The 21,110-nt window shown below is 43.2% G+C and overlaps 1 protein-coding gene across 8 annotated transcripts in view; it reads left to right on the top strand.

The window, feature by feature from the left end:
* The window catches only part of SLC15A2 (solute carrier family 15 member 2), an 83,070-nt gene extending 63,567 nt beyond the window's left edge, over positions 1–19,503 (top strand). For 7 of the 8 annotated variants that reach the window (XM_040070459.1, XM_058421410.1, XM_040070461.1 and 4 more), the window contains 12 exons: positions 54–98; positions 2,308–2,340; positions 3,400–3,488; positions 5,190–5,271; positions 7,211–7,336; positions 7,701–7,865; positions 10,496–10,542; positions 12,506–12,616; positions 13,693–13,789; positions 16,217–16,363; positions 17,355–17,459; positions 18,280–19,503. In XM_040070459.1, coding sequence (XP_039926393.1) covers positions 54–98; positions 2,308–2,340; positions 3,400–3,488; positions 5,190–5,271; positions 7,211–7,336; positions 7,701–7,865; positions 10,496–10,542; positions 12,506–12,616; positions 13,693–13,789; positions 16,217–16,363; positions 17,355–17,459; positions 18,280–18,456 — 1,224 coding nt within the window. In that variant the 3' untranslated portion in view covers positions 18,457–19,503. Of the gene's footprint in view, positions 1–53; positions 99–2,307; positions 2,341–3,399; positions 3,489–5,189; positions 5,272–7,210; positions 7,337–7,700; positions 7,866–10,495; positions 10,543–12,505; positions 12,617–13,692; positions 13,790–16,216; positions 16,364–16,480; positions 17,460–18,279 lie in introns of all 8 variants that reach the window. The other variant, XR_009208058.1, reaches the window with a different exon arrangement.
* Positions 19,504–21,110: the final 1,607 nt, after the last annotated feature.

Genomic DNA, 21,110 nt, shown 5'->3' with positions numbered 1-21,110 from the left:
TCTAGCCCCAGAGAACATCTTGAAGGCTTCACAGCTGTCTGTTTTCTCCTTAGGGATCCAGGTGGACTTTGCAAGCCACAAAAATGAATGCTGATTTTGTAAGTACTTAATGTCACCAGGGCTGGTAAGACTAGTAGTAACATCCCTGCTCTTGCTTATTAACCGGAGTCTTGCAGTACTAAGAGCGTCTGCTTGGTGAATCTGGGTGAGTTTCACTTTTGGTGATTAGAAGCCAGAGGCTCTGTTCATGCAGCCATGTTCAGTTCATCACAGCTCATCTCATCTGGAAGTGAGGGCTGGGGAGCCATCAGCAGCCTGCAAGGTCAGGGGTGCTGACCTCCTGGCAGCCAGTGGCCCTGTGACCTAGAGCAGGTAGGAGTTTCAGCCTGCTGCCTCTGTGGAAGGCAGACAAGTCACTCAGCCCTTTTAAGGTGTGACTAGAACTGTTGTAGTTGTACATTTTTGCACTGCAGCACTTGGCGATACATTAACCAGCCTCTTAAAAGCAGCAGGAATCTTGTGTAGAGGGTAAAGATGTGATAGGGATTAATTAGCTAGTTTCCATAAAGTTCTTCAAAGGTGTGAATGGTAAATGGTGCAGGCTGCAGTAGCAGATAAATGTAGATCAGCTGTCTGCCCGAAGATGTCCCCATGCAGGGCTGTTTTTCAGTCATATATGTTTTAACAGGCCATCTAGATCTTGCCTGCAAATGCTCATATCAAAATACGGGATTGTAAGTGTCCATTTTCCAGTTTAAAATTGACTTAAAGCCACAAATTTGAGACCTTCTGTGTCACTCCTATTAAAAATTGGTCTCCCAATATGTGATACTCATTAGGCTTAATTAGTTCAAATGAGGCCTGAAGAAGACTACACCTTGGGTAATACTTATCCACCTCAGAAAGACAGAACAAAGTCCATGCAGTCTATGTGATGTATATCTAAAACATTTGTTTTCTGGTGTTTCACTTGCATGCACTTAGTGATCCATTAGCAGGAGAGCTAAGTATCACCAGGTGTCACTACTGGACTCTCCCAGGTGAGGAAAGTTAGACTCAAGGGTTTGGTTTTTTTTTTTTGCCACACCAACTTGAATAGCTCCTTGGCTTTTGTTTCAGTCTCCTCTGCTGTCCCCTTGTGAGGTGAAAATTTACTGCAACATCAGAGTGATCCCACCCTTAGGCTTGCTGGAGTTCCTGTTTGCAATACTCTGTGACTTTCTGTTCAGCGGACAAGGGCTCAGCTGGGAAGTCTGGAGTCAAACAGGGAACGATTTAGTGTCAGATGAAATATTTGCAGGCTCATTTCCTAATGGCACATTTCTATAGTGTGTGCAAAGTAGCAAGAGGGGGGATTTGCCTGGTATTTTTCCACTCTCCCAGAAGGCAGCTGTGGGCAGAGACAGGCAGCCAGTTTAGACTCAGCTCAGGACAGGACTGGCTGACAGGAGACAAGCCCCCACAGCATTTTCTTGGAAATAATTATTTCCTTCCTAATTTCTTCCCTCCTGCACCCTTCCTTACCCCTTGACCTTTCCCCCCTCTGCCCCCTTCATCTAAATTTCAAATTAAAAACATTTCATGGAGTTCAGAAAACCAGCAGTCCCTCCCTGGAGACAGGTCCATGGTTCTTTTTGGAGTCTGGGATCCCTCCATCCATCCATTCCTGTTGACCTTGCCCATTTGTGGGGCTGGGATATTGACGTGAGTGTGAGATCCCTCTTATAACCCTGAGGACTCTTGGTTCAAACTGAGCGCCTGCAGTTGTCCAAAGCCTGTTAGATACAGATGCAGGGAGGAAAGAGGTGTTTGTGCAGCACACTGGCTCAAGGATGGTCTTCTATTATCCTCTTGGGAGCTTGGGAGAAACAACAACAGAGCTCACAGGGTCCTGAGGCTTGGGAATGCTCACTTGTAGGATTGGGGCTTTTCACATTCTAGAAGCAGGGAGGGAAGGAGCTGTAAGCTCTCCTCCCAGCTTGGACACTAACACCCCCATTCTTCTCCACTCACCTAGTTCATGGCTCAGCCAGCCTGAAAGATGGGCCTCAGTACCTGTCATGAGCTGCGTCACAGCTGCCAAACATCAAAGGATTGAGTGCAGCTTCCTTCTGCAAAATGATCTTATTAAACACTGTCCTTAGACAGTAAGTGTCAAGAGCACAATATCAGCAGCTAAAGCCAACATAAAGCATTTGAGGAAACCACCTTGGCTGCAAAAGCCTCTCTGGGACCGATTACTTATTTGCCATATGCACTGATATGTTATAGTGTTTATGAATCACTTGAAATACCTTTTTTTTCCAGGGAATATATGTCCTTCAGCCTGACCAAATGCAGGTAAAAGCTATTACAGGGTAGGAAATAAGCCTTAGAATGAATCTTCTTTTCTCTCATTTATATTTTCCTCATGGGACCAGGGGCCATTCTCTGCTTCTTTTCAAGGTAATAGCAGTGCTCCTGCTGGTTGCTGTGGTGTGGCCTCTGCCTTATTGTTCACAGGCTGTTTTGCAGGCTTAGGGTTCAGAAGACCCTGAGGATGTCCTAATGCAGAAATTGACTCCCATGGAGCAGTGCAGAGGTGTGGGGTAACATACCACCATAATAGTTCTTGAACTAGTGCTGGCATGTGGAGAATACAACATGAATCTCCTTTAGCAGGCCCCAGTCCTGGGATGGATATTGTTCTTGAAACATGTTTGGTTCCTCCCTTTCTGCAGGGTAGATGAAAACATGGAAGTTCCTAGATGGTGCTGTGTTGTCACAGTTGATTACAATTCTTACAGTGAACAGCTCTGGAGAAATTCAAAGCTGTTCTGTTCCCTGAAATCTTCCTTTGGAACTGAAACAACATTTCTCTCTGCTTGTTCATCACTCTCTATTTTCTTGCTCTGCCACTGCTGGCTGGCAGACAAGCTGTGCCCCTCTCAGGAGAAATTTTTTTCCTGGGGAATTACTCGGTTGTGTTGAAGTGCAAGAAATTGCCAGTCTCACAGAATAGTGCCTGTTCCTCTGGGATTTTGCTGGAGTCTCAAGATGTTTCCATTTTTGCTGATTTGTTGTAAGGTCCCACCACAGCACCAAAGGTCAGCTGTCTCTATTGTCAGTGGGGTTTGTACTCTTTAAAAACATCATGTTTCAGTTCTCTCTCCAGGGAAACTGGGCCAGTGATGCTTGCTTGACTTGGAGGGGAGGATATGAACAAAATGTATTCATGCCTGTGAAAACTAAATAGCAGAAGCTGTTAAGTACAGACTATGATTATATTTTAAAAGGAGGTTATAAGTGTTTATCCATATCCCTTCTGTAATGGAATTATTTCTGGAGGACAGTGCTTTATAGTTTTAATTACTGAAAGTTGCTTTCTAGCCACTGAACTCCCATTCTTTTGTATTGCAGTTCTTAAATCCACTTCTTATTCTTGTCTTCATCCCAATTTTTGACCTTGGGCTCTACCCCCTGATAAACATGTGCAAACTGAATTTCACGTAAGTACTTGGGGACAATGCAGATGCATCTGTGCTCTTCTTTTGCCCTAAGTGTGCCCAATAGCTTTTAGGGAAGAGAAACACAAATTTCTATTCAACTTTCCCAGTACTTGAGTATACTTCAGTCCAAAGAGGCAGCATCACCCTCTTCCACAGACCATGGAAATGCCAGAGGGTAACTCAGTGATGTTGGATGCTGCTCTGTACAGATTTTTCCAAAAGCAGATATGAATAGTCTCACTTTGAATTTGATCAACATGTTTTCCACCTTGTTTCCCATATCATGCCTAAATAATTCTCTCTCTGGAAAGTCCCTGTGGGACCAAATTCTGGTTCTGGTTAGGATCTGAACCAGTGAGTGCATGAGGGGATTTCCATATGAGCCAAGCATTTTATCTTTAGTCTATGTTAGCAAGAAGTGCAGTGTAATAGGAGCAGACCTCAGGTTGTTTATGAGACACACTTTATGCATTTTGTGTGAATTAACTTCAGAATATCTGTATTCTGCCTCTGTGGACTGATGCCCTGGAGCAGTGGAAGTACATTATGTGCACTCTTGGAGTGCTTTTGTTAGTGGAATTTCAACTGAAAGGAGCCAAGTTTCTATGCTCCAGCACCACTTCTGCATGTAAACCATGGCTTGGGAAAGGGTAATTAGTGGGTGATTGGCTTAAAAAGCATGTTTCTGATCCAAACTAAAATGCTGGATGGACAAAACCACATAAAAAGGCGGTGGCAGGTGCCTAAGAAGCTGTCCCCTTCACCCTGCTGGTCCTCTCCCACCGTGCTGAATTACTTGCACCTGAAGTCATATCAAAAACATTGTCCAGCCCTGCAATGGTGCCCCTCTTGGAGGATACACATCTGAGGCTGTTCTTCTCCCTGATACCATCGTGAGTCCATGGCCTGGACTGTGCCTTGACTTGGCAGAAAAATTCCTGCCTGATGACCAGCTCACAGAGTAGTTCACCCAGCAGCACAAACTCAAGCACCAAGCAGGACTGAATGCCAGGACTAGAGACCATTACAAGGAGTGGAGATCACTAAATCCAGAACCAGATTTGTCTCAAATCTCAACAACTCAATACTCAGTTTGAATCTGCTGTTCTGGACATGTATTATTGTGACTTATATCAGATTTTCTCATGTAACTCTGGTAAAGTTGTGCTAACTTTGCCTTGAGTTTAGAAGCAAGCTCTTTATTTTCTAGAAATGTAAATGTATTGGCATGGGAAATAACCCAGAATGATGCCCCAGATGGTCAGAAACATTGATGACACAAACTACACATTTTTCTGTTCCTCATTCCCACTGCTAAATAGAATGTTAGTTTTCTTTTGCCTTTCTCAAAAGGGACTTGAAGATACATCATTTCTGCTGTTCCTTCCAACATCATGGATTAACATAATGTAATGAACTATTCCCACCAGAAGAGCTGGGAAGAAGATAATATGAAACTTGCAAGGAAAGAACTTCTTTTCACAGCATATCAGTTTTAATTTGCCTCAGTGCTGGCCTCATATAGAATAATAGAATAGTTTTAAGTTAAGAGATCAGCAGTTTAAACAGCCTGTCATCCTGAGTGCCACCTGTTGGACAGTTTATTACACGGTTTTGACACATCTTTGGCTCTGAGGAATGGTATTCTATAGTTTAAATTACTTTTTTCCCTTAACGGCACCTCTTTCATTTGCTCCACAGACCTATTAGGAAAATGGCAACAGGTATGATCCTTGCAGGGCTGGCATTTGGACTTGCAGCTGTAATAGAAGTCAAAATAAATGTAAGTAAAACACAAGGTGTTCCTCAGAAATACTTTCTTTCTGTGGGGTGTTTTTATTGATGTCTGGTAGATAATCCTTTAAGCCATTGTGCTCCTTGATCAAAATTTGCAATGTTTTCTTTACAACTGAGCATACTGATCCAGTTGCTAATGATCTTTCTTACCTTGCCTACTTTTCCCTCTCTTTGTCTCTATGTCTTTCTTTCTAGTCTTTGCAGTTTTGCTGTGCTGGTCATCTGTATTGGTCTATATTCTAGATTTCCATCGTCAAAGTGCTTGACAGACATCTAGTTAATGCTAGTGATTAATTTCCAAAAGGTAGTCTGTTCTCTCTCCTATTTCTTGCTGTAGCTTGCCTATACTTTTCTGTTTGGGGTCTTTTGTGTGTGTGTGGTGGTTTCGGGGGTTTTTAAAATTTAATTGCTTTAAACGTTTTAAATTTAATTACTTTCCTGCTTTAGGGTGGGAATGGCTTCTTTTTACAAGCCAAATTGTTTCTCTGGGGAGGCAGGTGAATGCTGTCACAGGCATCAGAAACTGCCAGGCATCCCCAGAGAGGATGGCAGCACATCTCTTATAAATTCCATGTTAGCTGCTGCAGATTTGTACTGCTTGTTTCTGGCTCATGACCAGCATTGTGTAGACTTTGGCTGACCTTTGTCTCACAAAAGTTACTATAGGATTAATTTTTAAAGCTTCTATGTATACTTAAAACATTCTGTTGGAGTGGCTGGCTCACAGCCCTGCATTAACATCTGCTGGTTCCTCAGGTGAATCCCCTAACAAGCCTCCCACTGAAATGAGACTGTGTGGGTTCTGGTCTTTTTTCTGATCTCTTTATGTGAGCAAAGAAATGCTCTCATTGCCACCACCAGAATCTCTGGCCAAGCACCAAAGTTTGCTCTGGCTTGAGGGACTCCTCTGGGCAGAGGCAAGGTGAGTTAGAGGTTCCCTCCTGACTGCATGAAAATTTTACCCTAAAGGCCATTTTAAGATGTAGCAAAGAGGAGGTCCACCTTCACTTGACTATGGGTAACAGATGTGAAAAGCTACAGTAAAGGAATTTTTGGGATAATATTAGCAGGCCTGTTGGTCCAGAGCAGCACATGGATACAGGGAAATCAGCTCATTCTGTCTTCTGTAGCAGTGTGTCTCCCCACTAAGTTAGGTTCAAAATGCCCTGCTTGCAATAGCCAAATTACCAGACAAGATAGAAGAAAAACAAATAGCTCTGCAGTATTGCTGGCAGCTACTTGAAAATAAAATGAGAGAAAAAAAAAAGAGAAGTTAAAAAAAAATTAGCTCTGCAGGTAGTACAAGGCTGACATTGATTGATGTACTCTTTCTAGGAAATGTTCCTGACAGAAGGAGATACCTCAATGCTGGAGGCATCAGCTTACCTCTCCCAGAAAACAAGGAATAATATCTATAGTGGGCTGTATAGATACCAAGGTGTCCAGTAATACAAAAGCACTGATTACAGACATGAAGCTGTACTGGGATTTTCAAGACTACTTAACTTCTGGTCTGATTCTTTTCCTAGTCACTGACTGCAGTGGGAAATAATTATTCTGCTCACTGCTTTTGAAAGCTAAGCACAAATTTTTCCATTCTGATGTGGCAGTTGGTTAAATCCAGGCACAAGGGAGCTTTGTAGTGAAAGCTGTGACATTGTTCTACCTCCTCAGTAGCTGTGGAGTCTGTACACTTAGTGGTGTGAAGAGCAATTTTTGGGAGGAATGATGGGTTGGCCATTGAGCTACTATGAGGAAACCTCCCTAAAAAAGATTTATGTTCAGTTTTCTCTGAGTGCAACTTCTGTTGAGGAAGGGATGGAAAACTGTCATTACAGAGAGGAAGACCATTATGGCTAAAAATGGAGATATTAAAGTGCTAATAAAGCATACAGATGGCACTTAAAGCCTTTTACTTTAATTAGGAAACCGATATGCCTCGACTTGTCCCAAAAGAAAGTTTAATTCGAGTCCTGAATTTGGCAAAGAACCCTGTTCAAGTGACAATCCAAGACAAGGACCTATTTCAGCAGCCTGTGGAGTCTTTTCAGGTAAGCATATACTTGGGACTGAAAGGTCTGACTTGCTTGTCATTGAAGAAATGATGGGCTTTTTTTCCCAGGCATTTTCTAATAAAGCCCACAAATGCAAAACTTGTTCTGCTCCATTGCCTTAGAAGTGCAAGGGAATAGCATTACAAATGAAGCATAATATCTCTGTTATATGAAACAGAAATTGAACATTTGGAGAAAAATTTCCCCTGCAAAGGATACACCTTACATTCACCTGTAATTAGGAATAAAGGATAACAGGATTACAGTCTCCCTTAAAGAGGGGATACAGTTGCACTTGGTAGGAAAAGACAGATCCTTTCTTATCTGAGGAAAGTGTAACCAAGTTTATTTCCTTCCACAGAACCCAGCTGATTACTCAAAATTAATATTGAATGGAGAGCAACAGAGCCTTCACTTCATGCTGCAACATCAAGGATTGACTCTTGCTTTTAACAACACCGTGAAGGAAAAATCAGTATACAGCTTAATTGTTTTTGAGGCAGAAGGAAGCCTATCAAGCCACTTAGTGAGTGTGGGAGTGAAGTGTAAATACAGTATTAATTCAATGGCTGTGATGTTACAATGGGGTAATAGGCTCATTAATTCGTTTGCTCAGTTGCAATGTCTGTCTGATTGCTCTCAGATGCTCTAAACCTCACTTCTTAGCTAGAGGCACTGGATCTGTGTACATTTCTGCTGGTTGATTAATAGAGGCATTGTGGCATCTGAGAGTTTCTGGGCACACTTTAATCCACTGAATGCTGCAGTGGGAGAGCAGAGTCGTGCCTGCTAGGCAGCAGAGCTGGGGAAACAGAGCCAGAGATTTTCCCCCAAAGATGGTTCTATAAAGCAAAGATGTTAAAGAGGCTCTAGGGCTGGCCATGGAATAAAAGCATCAGAGGAATGATTCTGGGATTAGTTATTGCAAGTGTTTAGTGAAAAAGCACAGAAGGCCCATTTGTTTTGCTGAACAGAATAAATGATTAAGCTCATTTCAGGCTCTGCAGCAGAGCTGGCTGTGTTTGGACTTCTGTATATTTCTGCAGCAATCACAGAGGGACATATAGAGTATGTAGGGCAGATTCTGATATCTTTTATGCATAACTGTATCTGAAGAAGCTCTCTTGAAATTCATGGTGTTACTGTACACTGTGGTAGGTGTGTAAATGCCATCAGAATCTGTCCTTCTAAAATATCCATTCTCTTTGCAGTTCCTGAGCCTTCTGACTTGCAGGGTAGCCACACCAAGCATTCAATATAATATAGCAGAAATCATATAACTGTTTTCTGAAATTAACTTAAAGATTTTATTTTGTCATAGCATCAAGGTTTTTTGCTGATGATCAAACTTTATGGTTTGGATTCAGGCTCAGTACCACACACGGTTAAGTTTCCTTGTGACCCTGAAAGCTGTGTGCTGTTTCCTTAAGAAATGGATGCTTGTGATTTTCATACAGTCCTTAAGAAGAAAAAGCCTGCAACAGGCTTGGAGCATAACAATCTCAGAGCTCCAGCACATCTATGCTGCCCCAGCTGTCTAGACTGTGCTTAAATTTAATGCCCACCCTGGCACAGGCAGGCTCTCCTGTGCTGGGAAACAGCTGTGCTGTTGGGTGATGCTATTGACCTGTCATTCACAGCTGTAGATAAGGAAGATGTGGAAGGCAGTGTGGCAGAAGATACTCTTCCAGCATTACAACACAAGGAAAGCAATGCCATCATCACTGCTGTGTTGCAGGGCTCACCCTCGAGTAACCTCCCTCACTGCTGGGTTTGGCCCACTCACTCAGGTGGGAGTGCTTTCCTGGAAGGATCCTATCTGAAATGAGTTTCTTCTCCTCTGTGGGCTGTTGAGTAGGCAGGAAATGAATTTGAGAGCTCTGGGGATCCTCAGTGAAAAAGAGCAGTAATTTGGCTGGTCTGTCTGCAACGAACTAGAGTATTCGTCCCCATGTGTCTCCCATGGGAAAAAAAAAATTACGTTGACCATTTATTATTTATTGCCCTGATATTTATTATTCACTACGGCTTTTTATTATTTAGGGCATATATTATTTGTGGGTAGCATATTACTCTGAAGTACAATAGACATTTTATAGATATAATGAAATTCTGGATCCTTGGTCCTAGAAACTCAGGGTTTTGCATCAGGAATAAAAGTGTGGAGAAAGGGCCAGAAAAATTTGAGAGAGAGCCAGTTTATGAAAGTCCCTTTTGGCTTGCCTGGGTTCTATCTGTGGGCAGTGCAAATTGAAATTGCCCTGCCATCTTCAGTGGACATGGCACAGCTCTGGATTTCTACCAGCCAAGAGCTTTACTTTGTGTTCTTTTATTTGTGACATACAACCTCCAGGGCAGGGCTGTGTCTTAACTGTGTTTTTTCAGCTTTGTACACCACATAGGTTTCTCCAAATGAATGTTAATTAACTATCTAGCTGCTGCTCTAGCTGTGGTCTCCAGGAGAGACAGACTCTCACTCTCCAGTGTGCCCATCCAGATGGCCATTTCAGGGATCTGTCTGCAGGTATCTGTGAGCACAAACAAGCTCAGTGCACCATGGTTTCTCCTGCTCTCTGCCTTCAGATTACAACAGTTTAATCTCTTGAGTATCAAGAATCAGGGAAAGCTTGAGTGATGCATGATGATCAGTATAGTACCCCAGCAGTTCCTCTCAGCTTTAGACTTCTGTGAAGTCTATGAATATAACAAGAATCAGGGTCTGAAAGTTAGGCATTTGCAGATTTTTTAGGACTAAGGCACTCAAGTTTAATTGTAACTTCTCACTGAAAGATGCTAATGTGGATAATGCTCTCTTGCTATCTCAAGATCAAGAAAAATACTTTCTTTGGAGGGTGTTACATGCCTCAGTAGAAGGGTGACTGGCTGAAACTCAGTAGTCGTTGTTACAGAAGAGATGAGGAGAAAAGATATGATCTCATCTTAAGCCCTTGGAGGAGATGAAATTTTGCCATTGGCTTCATTGTACCAGGGCTCCCCAGCTGTGGCCTGATGTAAAGCTTATGTGAGAGTCCAGTTGATTTCCACAGGCTTTGCAGCACATGTGTAACTCTACAGACACCACTGTTGTCTGCCACATGTTGTAAGGCAGCATTAATAAACATGTTTGATTTTTTTTTTTTTCCTTCTCCTCTTTAGATTACAGACTTGGAAGCAAAGCCAGAAAATGGTTTGGCAGCTGTTAGGTAGGAATGGCTTTTTTTTAGGATTTGGCAGTGGTTGGGTGAGGGAAAGTGCTTTTGTGTAATGCATCTGTATGTAACATAGCCCAGATGTTCTTGGGTTGGAATCTACTCCACACTTCTCATGGAAGACCTGGGTGTCAGCTGTGAAGGCTTGACAGAGTGTCACCTCCCACAGATGCCATGCAGAACTGAGAATTGTTGCTGCTCGCTGCCTAGGATAGTCTGGGCTGAGATGGCAACATAAAAGAGCTCCTTCCTTGGAAAAGTGGCAAATTCATCTCAATGATGAAAGGGAAACAGCAATTTGGATATGAGCTGTTGCTATGTCCTTTGCAACTTGGCCAACCCATGATGTTCACCCAAACACATGCACGATTGTCTACTGAATTGGATACAGCAACAATTTTACATCCTCATAAACAATTCAGCTGGGCTCCTCTTAGTCCACTCTTCCTAATTTGCAGACTCCATTTAGTCCATGAACACTCCTGTGCTGGTTTGTGCTGGCTGCTGAGGTGCAGAAGATGCAAATTGTGCTGGATGCTGAGGTGTAAAAGATTGCAAAAAAACCCAAACCAAAATAAAAAACACCAGCAAAAAAATCAACACAACCAAAACCAAACAACCCCCACTCCCCCCCAAAAAAATTAAAAAAAAAAAACAAACACCCCCCCCCAAAAAAAAAAAAAAAAAAAAAAAAAAAAAAACCCAAACAAAAAAACCCCACTCAACAAAAAAGGATTCCAGCTGGACTTTCTAGAGGATTTGGGCAAGGGTGAAATTAAAAAAAACCCGACATAACAACAACAACAACAAATCCAAAAAGAACCCCCAAAAAACAAGAAAATGAACCCACCACAAAAGCAAAACCAAAAAAACAGCCAAACTAAACAAACCTTAAAAACAATGTTCAACCCCTTTATCTGAAAGCCTTTATAGACAAAGTAGGAGAGCGTTATCTCTTCGTAGCCCTGTGTTTGTGAGGGTTTCTACTGACTAAACACCTTGAAAACTTGATTCAGTCAGATTTTTTTAATATTTCCTTGTGGAGATTTTTGACAAAATCCCCAGACCTTCCCTTTAACAATTTGTTAAGAAATTTCACTAGGAAGAAATTTTTTTTTTCACTAAAAATTTACTTCTGTTAAGCAATTGACTAACTTCAGGGATTTCGCCCACATTTAAAAGAACTGAAAACCAAAATATCTTAAAGCATAGATCAAATGAAAAGCGTTTGGTTTTACTAACAAATTTGTTGTACCAACACTCCTGCCATGGACAGGGGCGCCTCCCACTAGACCAGGTTCCTCAAAGCCCGATCCAACCTGGCCTTGAACATTCCCAGGGATGAGGCATCCACAACTTGGTTAGGCAACCTGTTCCAGTGTCTTGCCACCTTCATAATGAAGAGATTCTTCCTAAAATCTAATGTAATCTAACCCTATCCTCTTCCAGTTTAAAGCCATTGCCCCTTGTCCTATAACACCATACCCTTGTAAGAAGATCCCTCTCCAGCTCCCTTGTAGGACCTCTTCAGTTATTGGAAGGTGCTCTAAAACCTCCCCGGAGCTTTCTCTTCTCCAGGCTAAACAGCCCCAACTCTCTCACCTCACAGGAGAGGTGCCCCAGCCCTCTGATCATCTTCGTGGCCTCCTCAAAATTTGCTGCAATCTTTGCTGGTCTCTGAGAATGGATTGCCTGGAGGTTCTAGACCACAAAAAAGTGAGGGTCTCTTTTCATAGAAAAGAGAGTAAAGAGGGTTAAATTATGCAACAGGAAAACTTATCTTGTATTGAAAATTAGGTAATGAATCAGACAAATATTTTGGTAACTTGCAGAAGAGACTATCAAAACCTTATGGAACTACAGAATGCTTTGGGAGAGTATGAAGACTTCTAAAGCATCTGCTATTATGCTTCTTCTGCCCTGTCTCACAGGTCAATGAACTATGGTTTCTTTGCAGATTCATTAATGGTTTGAGCCAAGATGTCAACCTCACCATCGACAGCAAAAGATTCATTGCTGTTCAGAGAAACTACAGTGCTTCTGAGTACTCAGTGCTGGAGAGGGACGTGTAAGTCTCCCTTCCTAAGCTGAAGGTCATTGCTGAGGCATTTCCTTGGGTACAAAGAGACTTTTCTCAGCCTAATAGCAAAACCTGCATTGCTATTGTCTTGGCATGTGGTTGTGGGGGCAGATGTTTGTAAAAAGCGGAATTACCAGCTCAGTGCAGAGCAGGTGCTCCAGGCCACTCGTGTGTGTGCAGAAGTTTTTATTCACATTATGTGGGGGCCTGGAGGGAAGAGACTGGCCATTCCTGTGCATCTGTCAGTGGAGTAAGGTGGGACATGGTAAAGTCTCCTCTGCCATTTAGTGCCTGCTTTGTTTTGTTATTCTCTCAGGCCCAATGCCTGGTGTTAGGATGCTCTCAGGGAAAGGCCAGTTCATATTCCATGCTACAAAGTGTTAGAATGTGGGTGGGTTGGTAACATCAAGTAGCATTATGTGGCTTTGCAGGCTGGGCTTGTTAGACAGGGGCTCCATATGGCCTTGGTTTGGCAGCATTGGAGTTGGCTCTTGTAGGGTATTTCTAGCATTTCCAATGTTTCAAAACAAGCTTTGTGGCTTTTCTCTGCATCAGCTCCATCCAAAATATTTATTGCTGCAATTTAGTAGGACGCGGCAGCCATTGTGGCAATGCTGCTGAGCCTCTGTGCCATCTCACATATCCAAAATCAGAAGAACAAATAGGAAGGCTAATTTGCTCTACTGAAAGGAAACAAAGCTGCTTCTGGGTCCACATCTCTGAGTTCCTGTTGATTACTTGTCTGGCCTACATTTCCTGAAGAAATGCAGCAAAATTTGGGAGGAAAATAAACCTGAGGGGGGAAAAAATTACATCAGCACTAAGAAGAAGCAGAAACCATGTTAGCAATGGCCTGTGTCATTAGGAGAATTCCAGTCAGTGTCTAAGTGCTTCTGGAAGGATACGATAGCAAGAACTCCAGTGACTGTCAGATGTAAACGCTGCTGCATCTTTACATCTTGCATCTTCCCTGCTCCATTTCAGGGGCATGTTTGATAGCTCTGCTCCATGTTCTTTGCTTGTGGAACTAACTGGGAAATACTGTCCTTCATCCTTTTATCTAGATATAATGATGGAAAATGCATAACTGAAACAGGAGAGTTCCCCCTGGAGCTGGGGCTGCTTGACTTTGGCGCCTCATACACCGTTGTGATCACTAATGTAAGTGTTCCTGTGATGGTAACACACTCCTGTTCTACTCTCTGGTAATGCTTTTGTTCCTGTTTTGGTGGCTCTCAGTTGCTGTGTCCACTGTCTGATCCCTGCCATCTGAAGGCAGTCCCTTATGAAAGGGATAGTAAAATGTTTTGATACCTACATAAGCAAGGTGGGTGTGTATTTGTTCCACCTTACACTGTGATCATGTCAGATTGCATGGGTTAAAAAGAAGTTAAATCTTTTCCTTGATAGAAATCCTCCACAGAAAATCACGTGATCTGTGGTTTGTGCTGGTCTCATGCCATCCTTGAGCAGTTAACATTGACCCAGAGCACTGCAAAGAGTTATTACCACCTGCCAAGAGCCAGCTCTGCTTGTGGTATTTAAACTACTGTCCCTGATGGTGCCTCACACCCAAAAACCCACAGAAACAGTCTGCTCTATCCTCCCATTTAGCTTACTGATCTTCCAAGGTTTTGTAGATTATGCACAGGAGGAAGAGGGACAAAGTCTTGAGGGAGGGCGTTGGTGAGGTTGTACATCTGTTTCCTCCTCTCACGGTCTGCACAGCTAATTTGGAGCCTAGTGTAAAGTCAAGGCATGGTTTTCTGAACAGCCTAGCCCTGATGGGGTCTGAGCACTGCTGAGAGAGTGGATTCCTTTCCTTGCCTGCCAACCTCTCAGGCACTGCTTCAACCCTGGTCCAGCTGGCTGGAGCCATGGAGATGAACGTGATCAGCTTAGTTCCCATTTTAACCTTTCCACCACAAAGGCACACAGACAAACTGGGTCTGACAGGACACACTGCTAAGCTGTCCTCTGAGACTTTGGCTGCTGTGTTGTGATGAGCAGAGCAAAGTGTTGTCAGCTACTCCCTGGCAGTAGCATCTCCCTGTTGGGCAATTAATGGGAGCTGTTCATGTCTGCAGAGTCCAAATACGTTGGGGGAAAAATATTGCCGTGAAGCACCTGGCGTGTTTTTTTTTTCAAATTCCAGTAGCTGAAGTGGGATGTACAGCCCTGGAGGGAACAAGCAGATGCTGCCATCTGTGAGTGCAGAGATTTATGTACATAAAACACACACACTTGAAGTGATGTTGGCCAGACCTTCCATGGCTGCAAGCCTCTTTCACCGGATGAGAAACCAGATAGAGAAGTTGCATTAAAAAATATAATGCTAAGAAAATTGCCCCAGAGCCTCTGGTAACAGGGCCAGCTGAGTAGATGTGTCCCATGTCATTGTGCCAAGGATTCCAGTTTGTGGTGCCATCTGCATAAGTCCCTGCTATAGCCCTGGCTGCTCAGGATGGCTCTGTGCCTCAGCCCTTCTGAACCCTGTGCTAGTACTTTAATATTTTTCACCCTCTGTTTTTCCATATCTCTCTCTGTGGTTTCTGCCTTCTGTAGAGAGTTAGTTTGCTTGAGGCCAAGATCACTTTTAATTATTGCAGTGATTTGTACTGAGCCCTGCTCCTCTGCCAGGAGTGCCATATAGAAGAACCAAGAATACAATATATTATTCTGCTAATGTAGCTGAACTATGAAACTTAAATCATGGGGATGTTGCCTTCTACCCAGCCTTCCTCAGTGTGCAGTTACAGCATGGTGCTTGTGACATTTCTTTATGGGCTAAAGAGCAATGCACAGCTCTCCTCTCACCCCTTTTAGCCTGCTGAAATACAGTCCCTTGATTTGCCTCCCTGGCAATGATTGGTGATTAAGAACATATCGTAAATATCCCTTGTATTTTCCCAAGTACTCTCCTTAAACACAGGGCTTTCTGCCTGAAGTCATTTCAATCTAGTGTTCTCCTGGCTTCTAGTCAAACCTCTCTTAGCCTCTGAGGCTCTGTGCATCACAGACAATATTAATTACACCTGGGAAAAGAAACAAAAATAATTATGAATACAGCTACCAGAACTATCTGAATAGATCTAGTATGGAGCAGTCTTTTCTACTCTTGGTATTCTTGAGCTGAATTTGTTTGGGTGTCAGTGGTATCATAGGGAAGTTGTACAGTGCTGATAAAATGGGAGCAGTGACCACATGGGTGCAATGAGCACTTACCCTTTTATCCCTTTTTGACCTCGGGGACAGCAGCAAGTCACAGGCTCTGCACTGGAACCTCACAGGCTTTTCCCAGCCCCACTATAGAAGACAACTTGTTGGTTTGCAGTAATTTAGGGAAGTCCTGTGGTACCTGATTGAGCTGGAATGCTTTCATCCTGCTCTCTCTGCCCTGTGCTGCAGGGGTCACACTATTCCCAACAGGCTTGGAAATGGCAGGGTTGAGAGCCATAGTTTGCTTCAAAGGCAGAGCTTTTTTCCACCTTTGCTTAAATGGTTGTTTTGGTAAATTTGCTGCTATTGTCCAGGCTAAGAAAGACATGATCTTTCAGTATCTAATCATTGTGCCTTTTTTCCTGCTAGATTTCTGGAGATGCTGTTGAGACATGGAAGTCAGAAGACATCAAAGCCAATAATGTGCATATGGCCTGGCAGTTACCACAATATTTATTGATATCTGCTGGGGAGGTGATGTTCTCCATTACGGGTCTGGCCTTCTCCTATTCTCAGGTACTCCACTTAAAAGATAAGGGCCTTACAATTAGACTTTAAGATTTATTTCTGCATCTGTCATTGACTTGTCATAACTTGGGTGACATGACACTAACAATGTTATCTATCCTTCAGCTGAAAGTGAGATTGTAACACAGCTTCCTGGGTGCCCTCAAGCTAAATTAATTCATATTCTGAAGGTACCTGTTCTCAGTGATACTTGGAAATATCCTTTTCTGGTAAAACTGGAAGCACAGAAGAGAACTGGATAGTTAACGGGAAAAACAAATATTTTAATATTGGGGTTTTCTCCTAGGGAAATATTTTGTTCTATGTATTTTTCAGTGATATAAAGGGGCTACAGGGTGGCATGAGGGCTTGGCACCTGCTTTAAACTGAAAGACTGAAGAAGTCTAAACTTGCAAGGTTGTAGCAGGGGAGCAAGGGGTAATGAATGGGCAAGGGATGATTTGATTGTTGTCTGGGGAGGTTGATGAGAAGAGAGGACTGAGACATTACATGGTCAAACAGCTACTGAAGCTAGTCAAATTTATCCCTGGAGTAAGGTGCAGATGTTTATTAATGAGGATAATTAATACAGTGGGATGATCTGTAATGGGATGTGAAAAATTTGTCCTCAGCAGGAAATTTAACATCAAGATCCAGTTTCTTTTCCAAAGGTGTACAGCCACATGGCACCAGACTCCGAGCTGCAGGGCTTGTGTGGCTCCTTGGACGTCCTGATCATACCATTTCAGATGATGCAGGTTGGGGATGACCCGGATTCAGCTCTGCAACAGCAGCATCTCCTGCCTCTACATGTTTTGAAAGCTCCTTGTATGCAGCTGTTGAGATTAACCACAGATTAGCCACTCCACACAGAGGAATTTCCACCATCTCCTCCTGGGGCGAGCCCAGTGACACCTCCGCTGGGCAGGACTCCAGAGGGTGCAGCAGGCCGAAGGGCACAGCATGATTCCCACTGATCAGGCCCTTCTCCTCTTTTCAGTCTCCAGCCAGCATGAAGTCGGTGCTGCAGGCAGGCTGGCTGCTCACGGTGGCCGTGGGGAATACCTTTGTGCTCATTGTTGCCGAGGCTGCACCAATGGCACAGGTACGGTGTGGCTCTTCAAACAGAGGTCGTGCTTTACAACAGGCTTCCGGATGGCCATGTCCTGGTGCACAGCTTCTCTGCTCAGCCCCAGGCTCCTGCACCTGAGTGACAGCAGCCCACTCTGAGCTGTTCCCCAGCCCCTGCTCTGTGGGGCTCTCGGTGATGCTCCCCTGGGGAGCACTGGCCCTCCCTGACCCTCCCAGTGGCAGCAAGTAACTGACCTGCACTGGGAATGCTGCTGGAGCTCAGCTCTAGGCAAGCTGGCTGTGTCTGGGCCTGGAGCCTGGGCTCGGTGGCAGCCACACGTTGAGTTACTGACCAGAAATGAGACCAGAGGGCACTCAGCTCTTCCTCAAGGGTCTCACCTGGGGAGTTCTGCCAGGCCAGCTGCCTGTGGCATCCCTGAGATGTCAGGCTTACAGGGGGAGGTCATGGTGCAGAGGTAGTTTAATTCAGGCTGTGAAACCTTAAAGGTGTGAATTGGGGCTTATTTCTGGCCAGCATGAATCTGCCTCTCCCAAAAGGATCTTGTAGGCAAAAAGCCCAGGTAGATACGTTCCGGTCAAATTTATAAGAAAAGCTTTAATGAAACCAACTCAATCTAACTGTTTTGTTTCAAGAGGTATCACACATTGTAATGACATTATGTGAACAAGCATTTACCAGAAAACACGATGAGAAAGTTTCTGTCTTGTGAGCCATTTTGGAAACAAAAAAGTAATTTTCACCCAGCTCTTTAAAAAGCACTTGAAAGTTCAGAGATATCCTCCGGACTGAGAGTCTGGGGTCCCCTGACCTGCTCTTATTTTTTCTTTCCTAGTGGGCTGAATTTGTCTTGTTCACTGTTCTCCTCTTTGCTGTGTGCATTATTTTCTCCATCATGGGATATTTCTATGTCAGTGTGGATCCAGAGGACCTAGAAGAAAAGGAAGAGAAGAGAGAGACCTCAAGCAGAGGAAACATGATTGGTCTTGTTACTCAGAAAACAAAGCTCTAACACATCATGGGTTGGGATTTTGGTTTTTTTAAACTTAGTTTTGAGAAGGTAAAAGAAGGGTGGGGACTGTGTTATTTTATTTTAGAGCACTGCAGTCTCTATTACTCAAAATGTAGCCACCTTATAAATGGGACCAAATAGCCCTCTATAAAAACAATGGGGGTCCTGAAATCAGAGCAAAACTCCCTGGGAAAGCTCCTCAGGTATTAAAAACCCTTATTAGTAATTACGGTGTAATTTACAACCTGCCCATCTTCTTAAGCATGGAATCCTTTCCTATGATTTTGCCTTAAACATATATTTAGGGCAGCAGGAAGGGAGGGTGGAAGTTATGCCATATGACACAAAAATCTGGAGATGTTACGAGACAAGAAAGAGGGAAAACTAGTATAGGAATGAGGGAAGAATAGATGTTAGTGACAGAAGGATTTTTATTGCTGTCATCAAGGACTGTAAGGGTTACACACAGTCCCAAAGGATTTCATCATGTAACTCTCCTTATGAGTATTTCATCCCATTATTGCATGTTATGAATGGTTCTGATTTATGATTTTCACCTTCAGATTCAGAAGTAATAACAGGGAATTAAATTCTGTAGGCTAAAATATTCCCAAAACACTGCTGACGAAGACAAGCATGCTACCACTTCTCTGATACGCATTTTTTTTCCCCCTAGAAGTTTTTAGCAACTGATGGTGTTCTTTGATTAGACATGATTAGAGAATTGGTTTATGCTTTCTTATTTCAGAATTCCAGACAGTTATTAGCCATCTTCCTATACATTAAGCCTTTATTGGGCATTTTCTTTTACAGCACCTGTCACTGCAAGTTAGGATATGGCTGATTTCTTATCTCATGCCTCAGTTATTCCCCACTGGGAGACAAGTTGCAGTAGTTTCTATAAAATTCCAGGCATCCTGCAGTGAGTTATTTACAAGGATGCACTTTATAATTTTTTCAGTCTACAAGAGGAGACCATGGCATATGAGATTTTCCTCCTTGTTTTTCTATCTCTACCAAACTTTGGATATAGCAATTTTATTGGAATTGTGATGTAATTGTCTGATTTTCCTCAACTGTGTGAAGCTGTGATTTCATGTTCTGCATAGGAGTAATTCAACCACTGCTGATCTAGTAAAACTCCTGAGACCCTGCCTTTCTCTGTCACTTCAAGGCCACAGCTGTAACAGGTATGGCCTAATTTAAAACATGGCTGTCAATAGGATCTTCAGGTTCACAGAGAAGAGATTTTAAATTACGCTTTCCTCTTCCATCTTGACATTGGCCATAGGTAGTTGCTGATTCTTGCAGATCAGAAAATACATGTTTAATTTAATTCCTGTTCGGGCCAGTGCTAGGAAATACACTTAGTTTGACACCTCAGTTCCTTTGTGGTGCTGCCAGTGTGTGTGTATTTTCTTGAGTAACACTAGAAAAACACAGCTTTTTGGTTTCTAACTCACAGCCTAAGACTGCTCCCTCTGCTTCCTGTCCTAAATGGGCATGGACTTCCACCACTAGTTCTGCATGAGCTCCTGCCTGCTGTGAAGTAGCATCTGGGGTTGTGCCAGAGGGGGACCATGGTCTCATCAGATAAATGAGAAGAAGCTGCAGATGTGCACGCAGGAACACTTGGGGTGGTTCAGTCCATGCAGAGACATTTATTAAGCTGTGGTGGCTGGATCGGGGCAGCTGAACCCTGCAACTCCATGGGGAATGAAGGGCATTGAAAGCCACCTATTAGGTCATCCAACCTGCTTCTCAGAAGCCAAGTGAGGATTATTCCCCTCTGTTCTTTGTGGTATTGTTCTCCTGCTGTGATTCTTTGTGTGGGTTCTTTCTCCTCCAAGCATTGTTGTTTTCCTAATCCCATTTTATGACACACTGTGAATCGTCTCAGAGGCTGCTGAATCACTCTGCTCTGATGCTGTTTGACCAGCTTCCAGCTTGAAGCACTAATAGAAATCATTTCTTCCTCCGCCCACTGCAACCAAAACAAAAATCCCCAAACTGAAGGAATGGCCAGGCTCCAGTAACACTGAACAAACACAATTTAGAATTATTGGAGCATTTAATTTTTTATAAGCCTTGAATTTAGAAGTATGTTGGGATTCGAGGGCATATGTGGTGAAGAGACAAATGAAAATTATTGAAGCACTTTCCTTGGGAAGCACTTGGTAAGCAGTTCAAAGCAGATGAGAGAAAGCAAGGTATCCAGATCTCTAAGACTACATCTGCTTGAGAACCTCTTGATTATTTTTTGTTTTGTTTTATTTCCTCATTGGCGACACTACCAGAAGCTGTCACAGACTCTGAGCTTAATTTAAAGGAATTGTTCCAAACTCATAAAAGATACATTTCGGATGTCATCTGTATCTGCTTTTAGATTCCCGATGCCAAATTGCCCCTTTCCAAACATCTCCGTGTTCCAAACATCTCCATGTTCCAAACCATCACCATAATGCTGGGTGAAGGAATATTTGCAATTCAAGTTGGGAAGATTATGAATGGGAAGGCAATGCTATAAATAAAGTGCTAACATGAGGCTGGGGGCTTCTCCTGCAGCCCCTCCCATGAATTGCTCAGGGGACTGTAGGGCTCTGTTCACATTTCTCTCAGAGATGAACTGGTTACTTCTTTCCACCTGCTCATCA

The sequence above is a fragment of the Hirundo rustica genome, chromosome 7, assembly GCF_015227805.2.
Source record: "Hirundo rustica isolate bHirRus1 chromosome 7, bHirRus1.pri.v3, whole genome shotgun sequence".
Taxonomy (NCBI): Eukaryota; Metazoa; Chordata; class Aves; order Passeriformes; family Hirundinidae; genus Hirundo; species Hirundo rustica.
The sequence above is the reverse complement of the archived record's forward strand: the minus strand, read 5'-3'. Positions and strand labels throughout refer to the sequence as shown.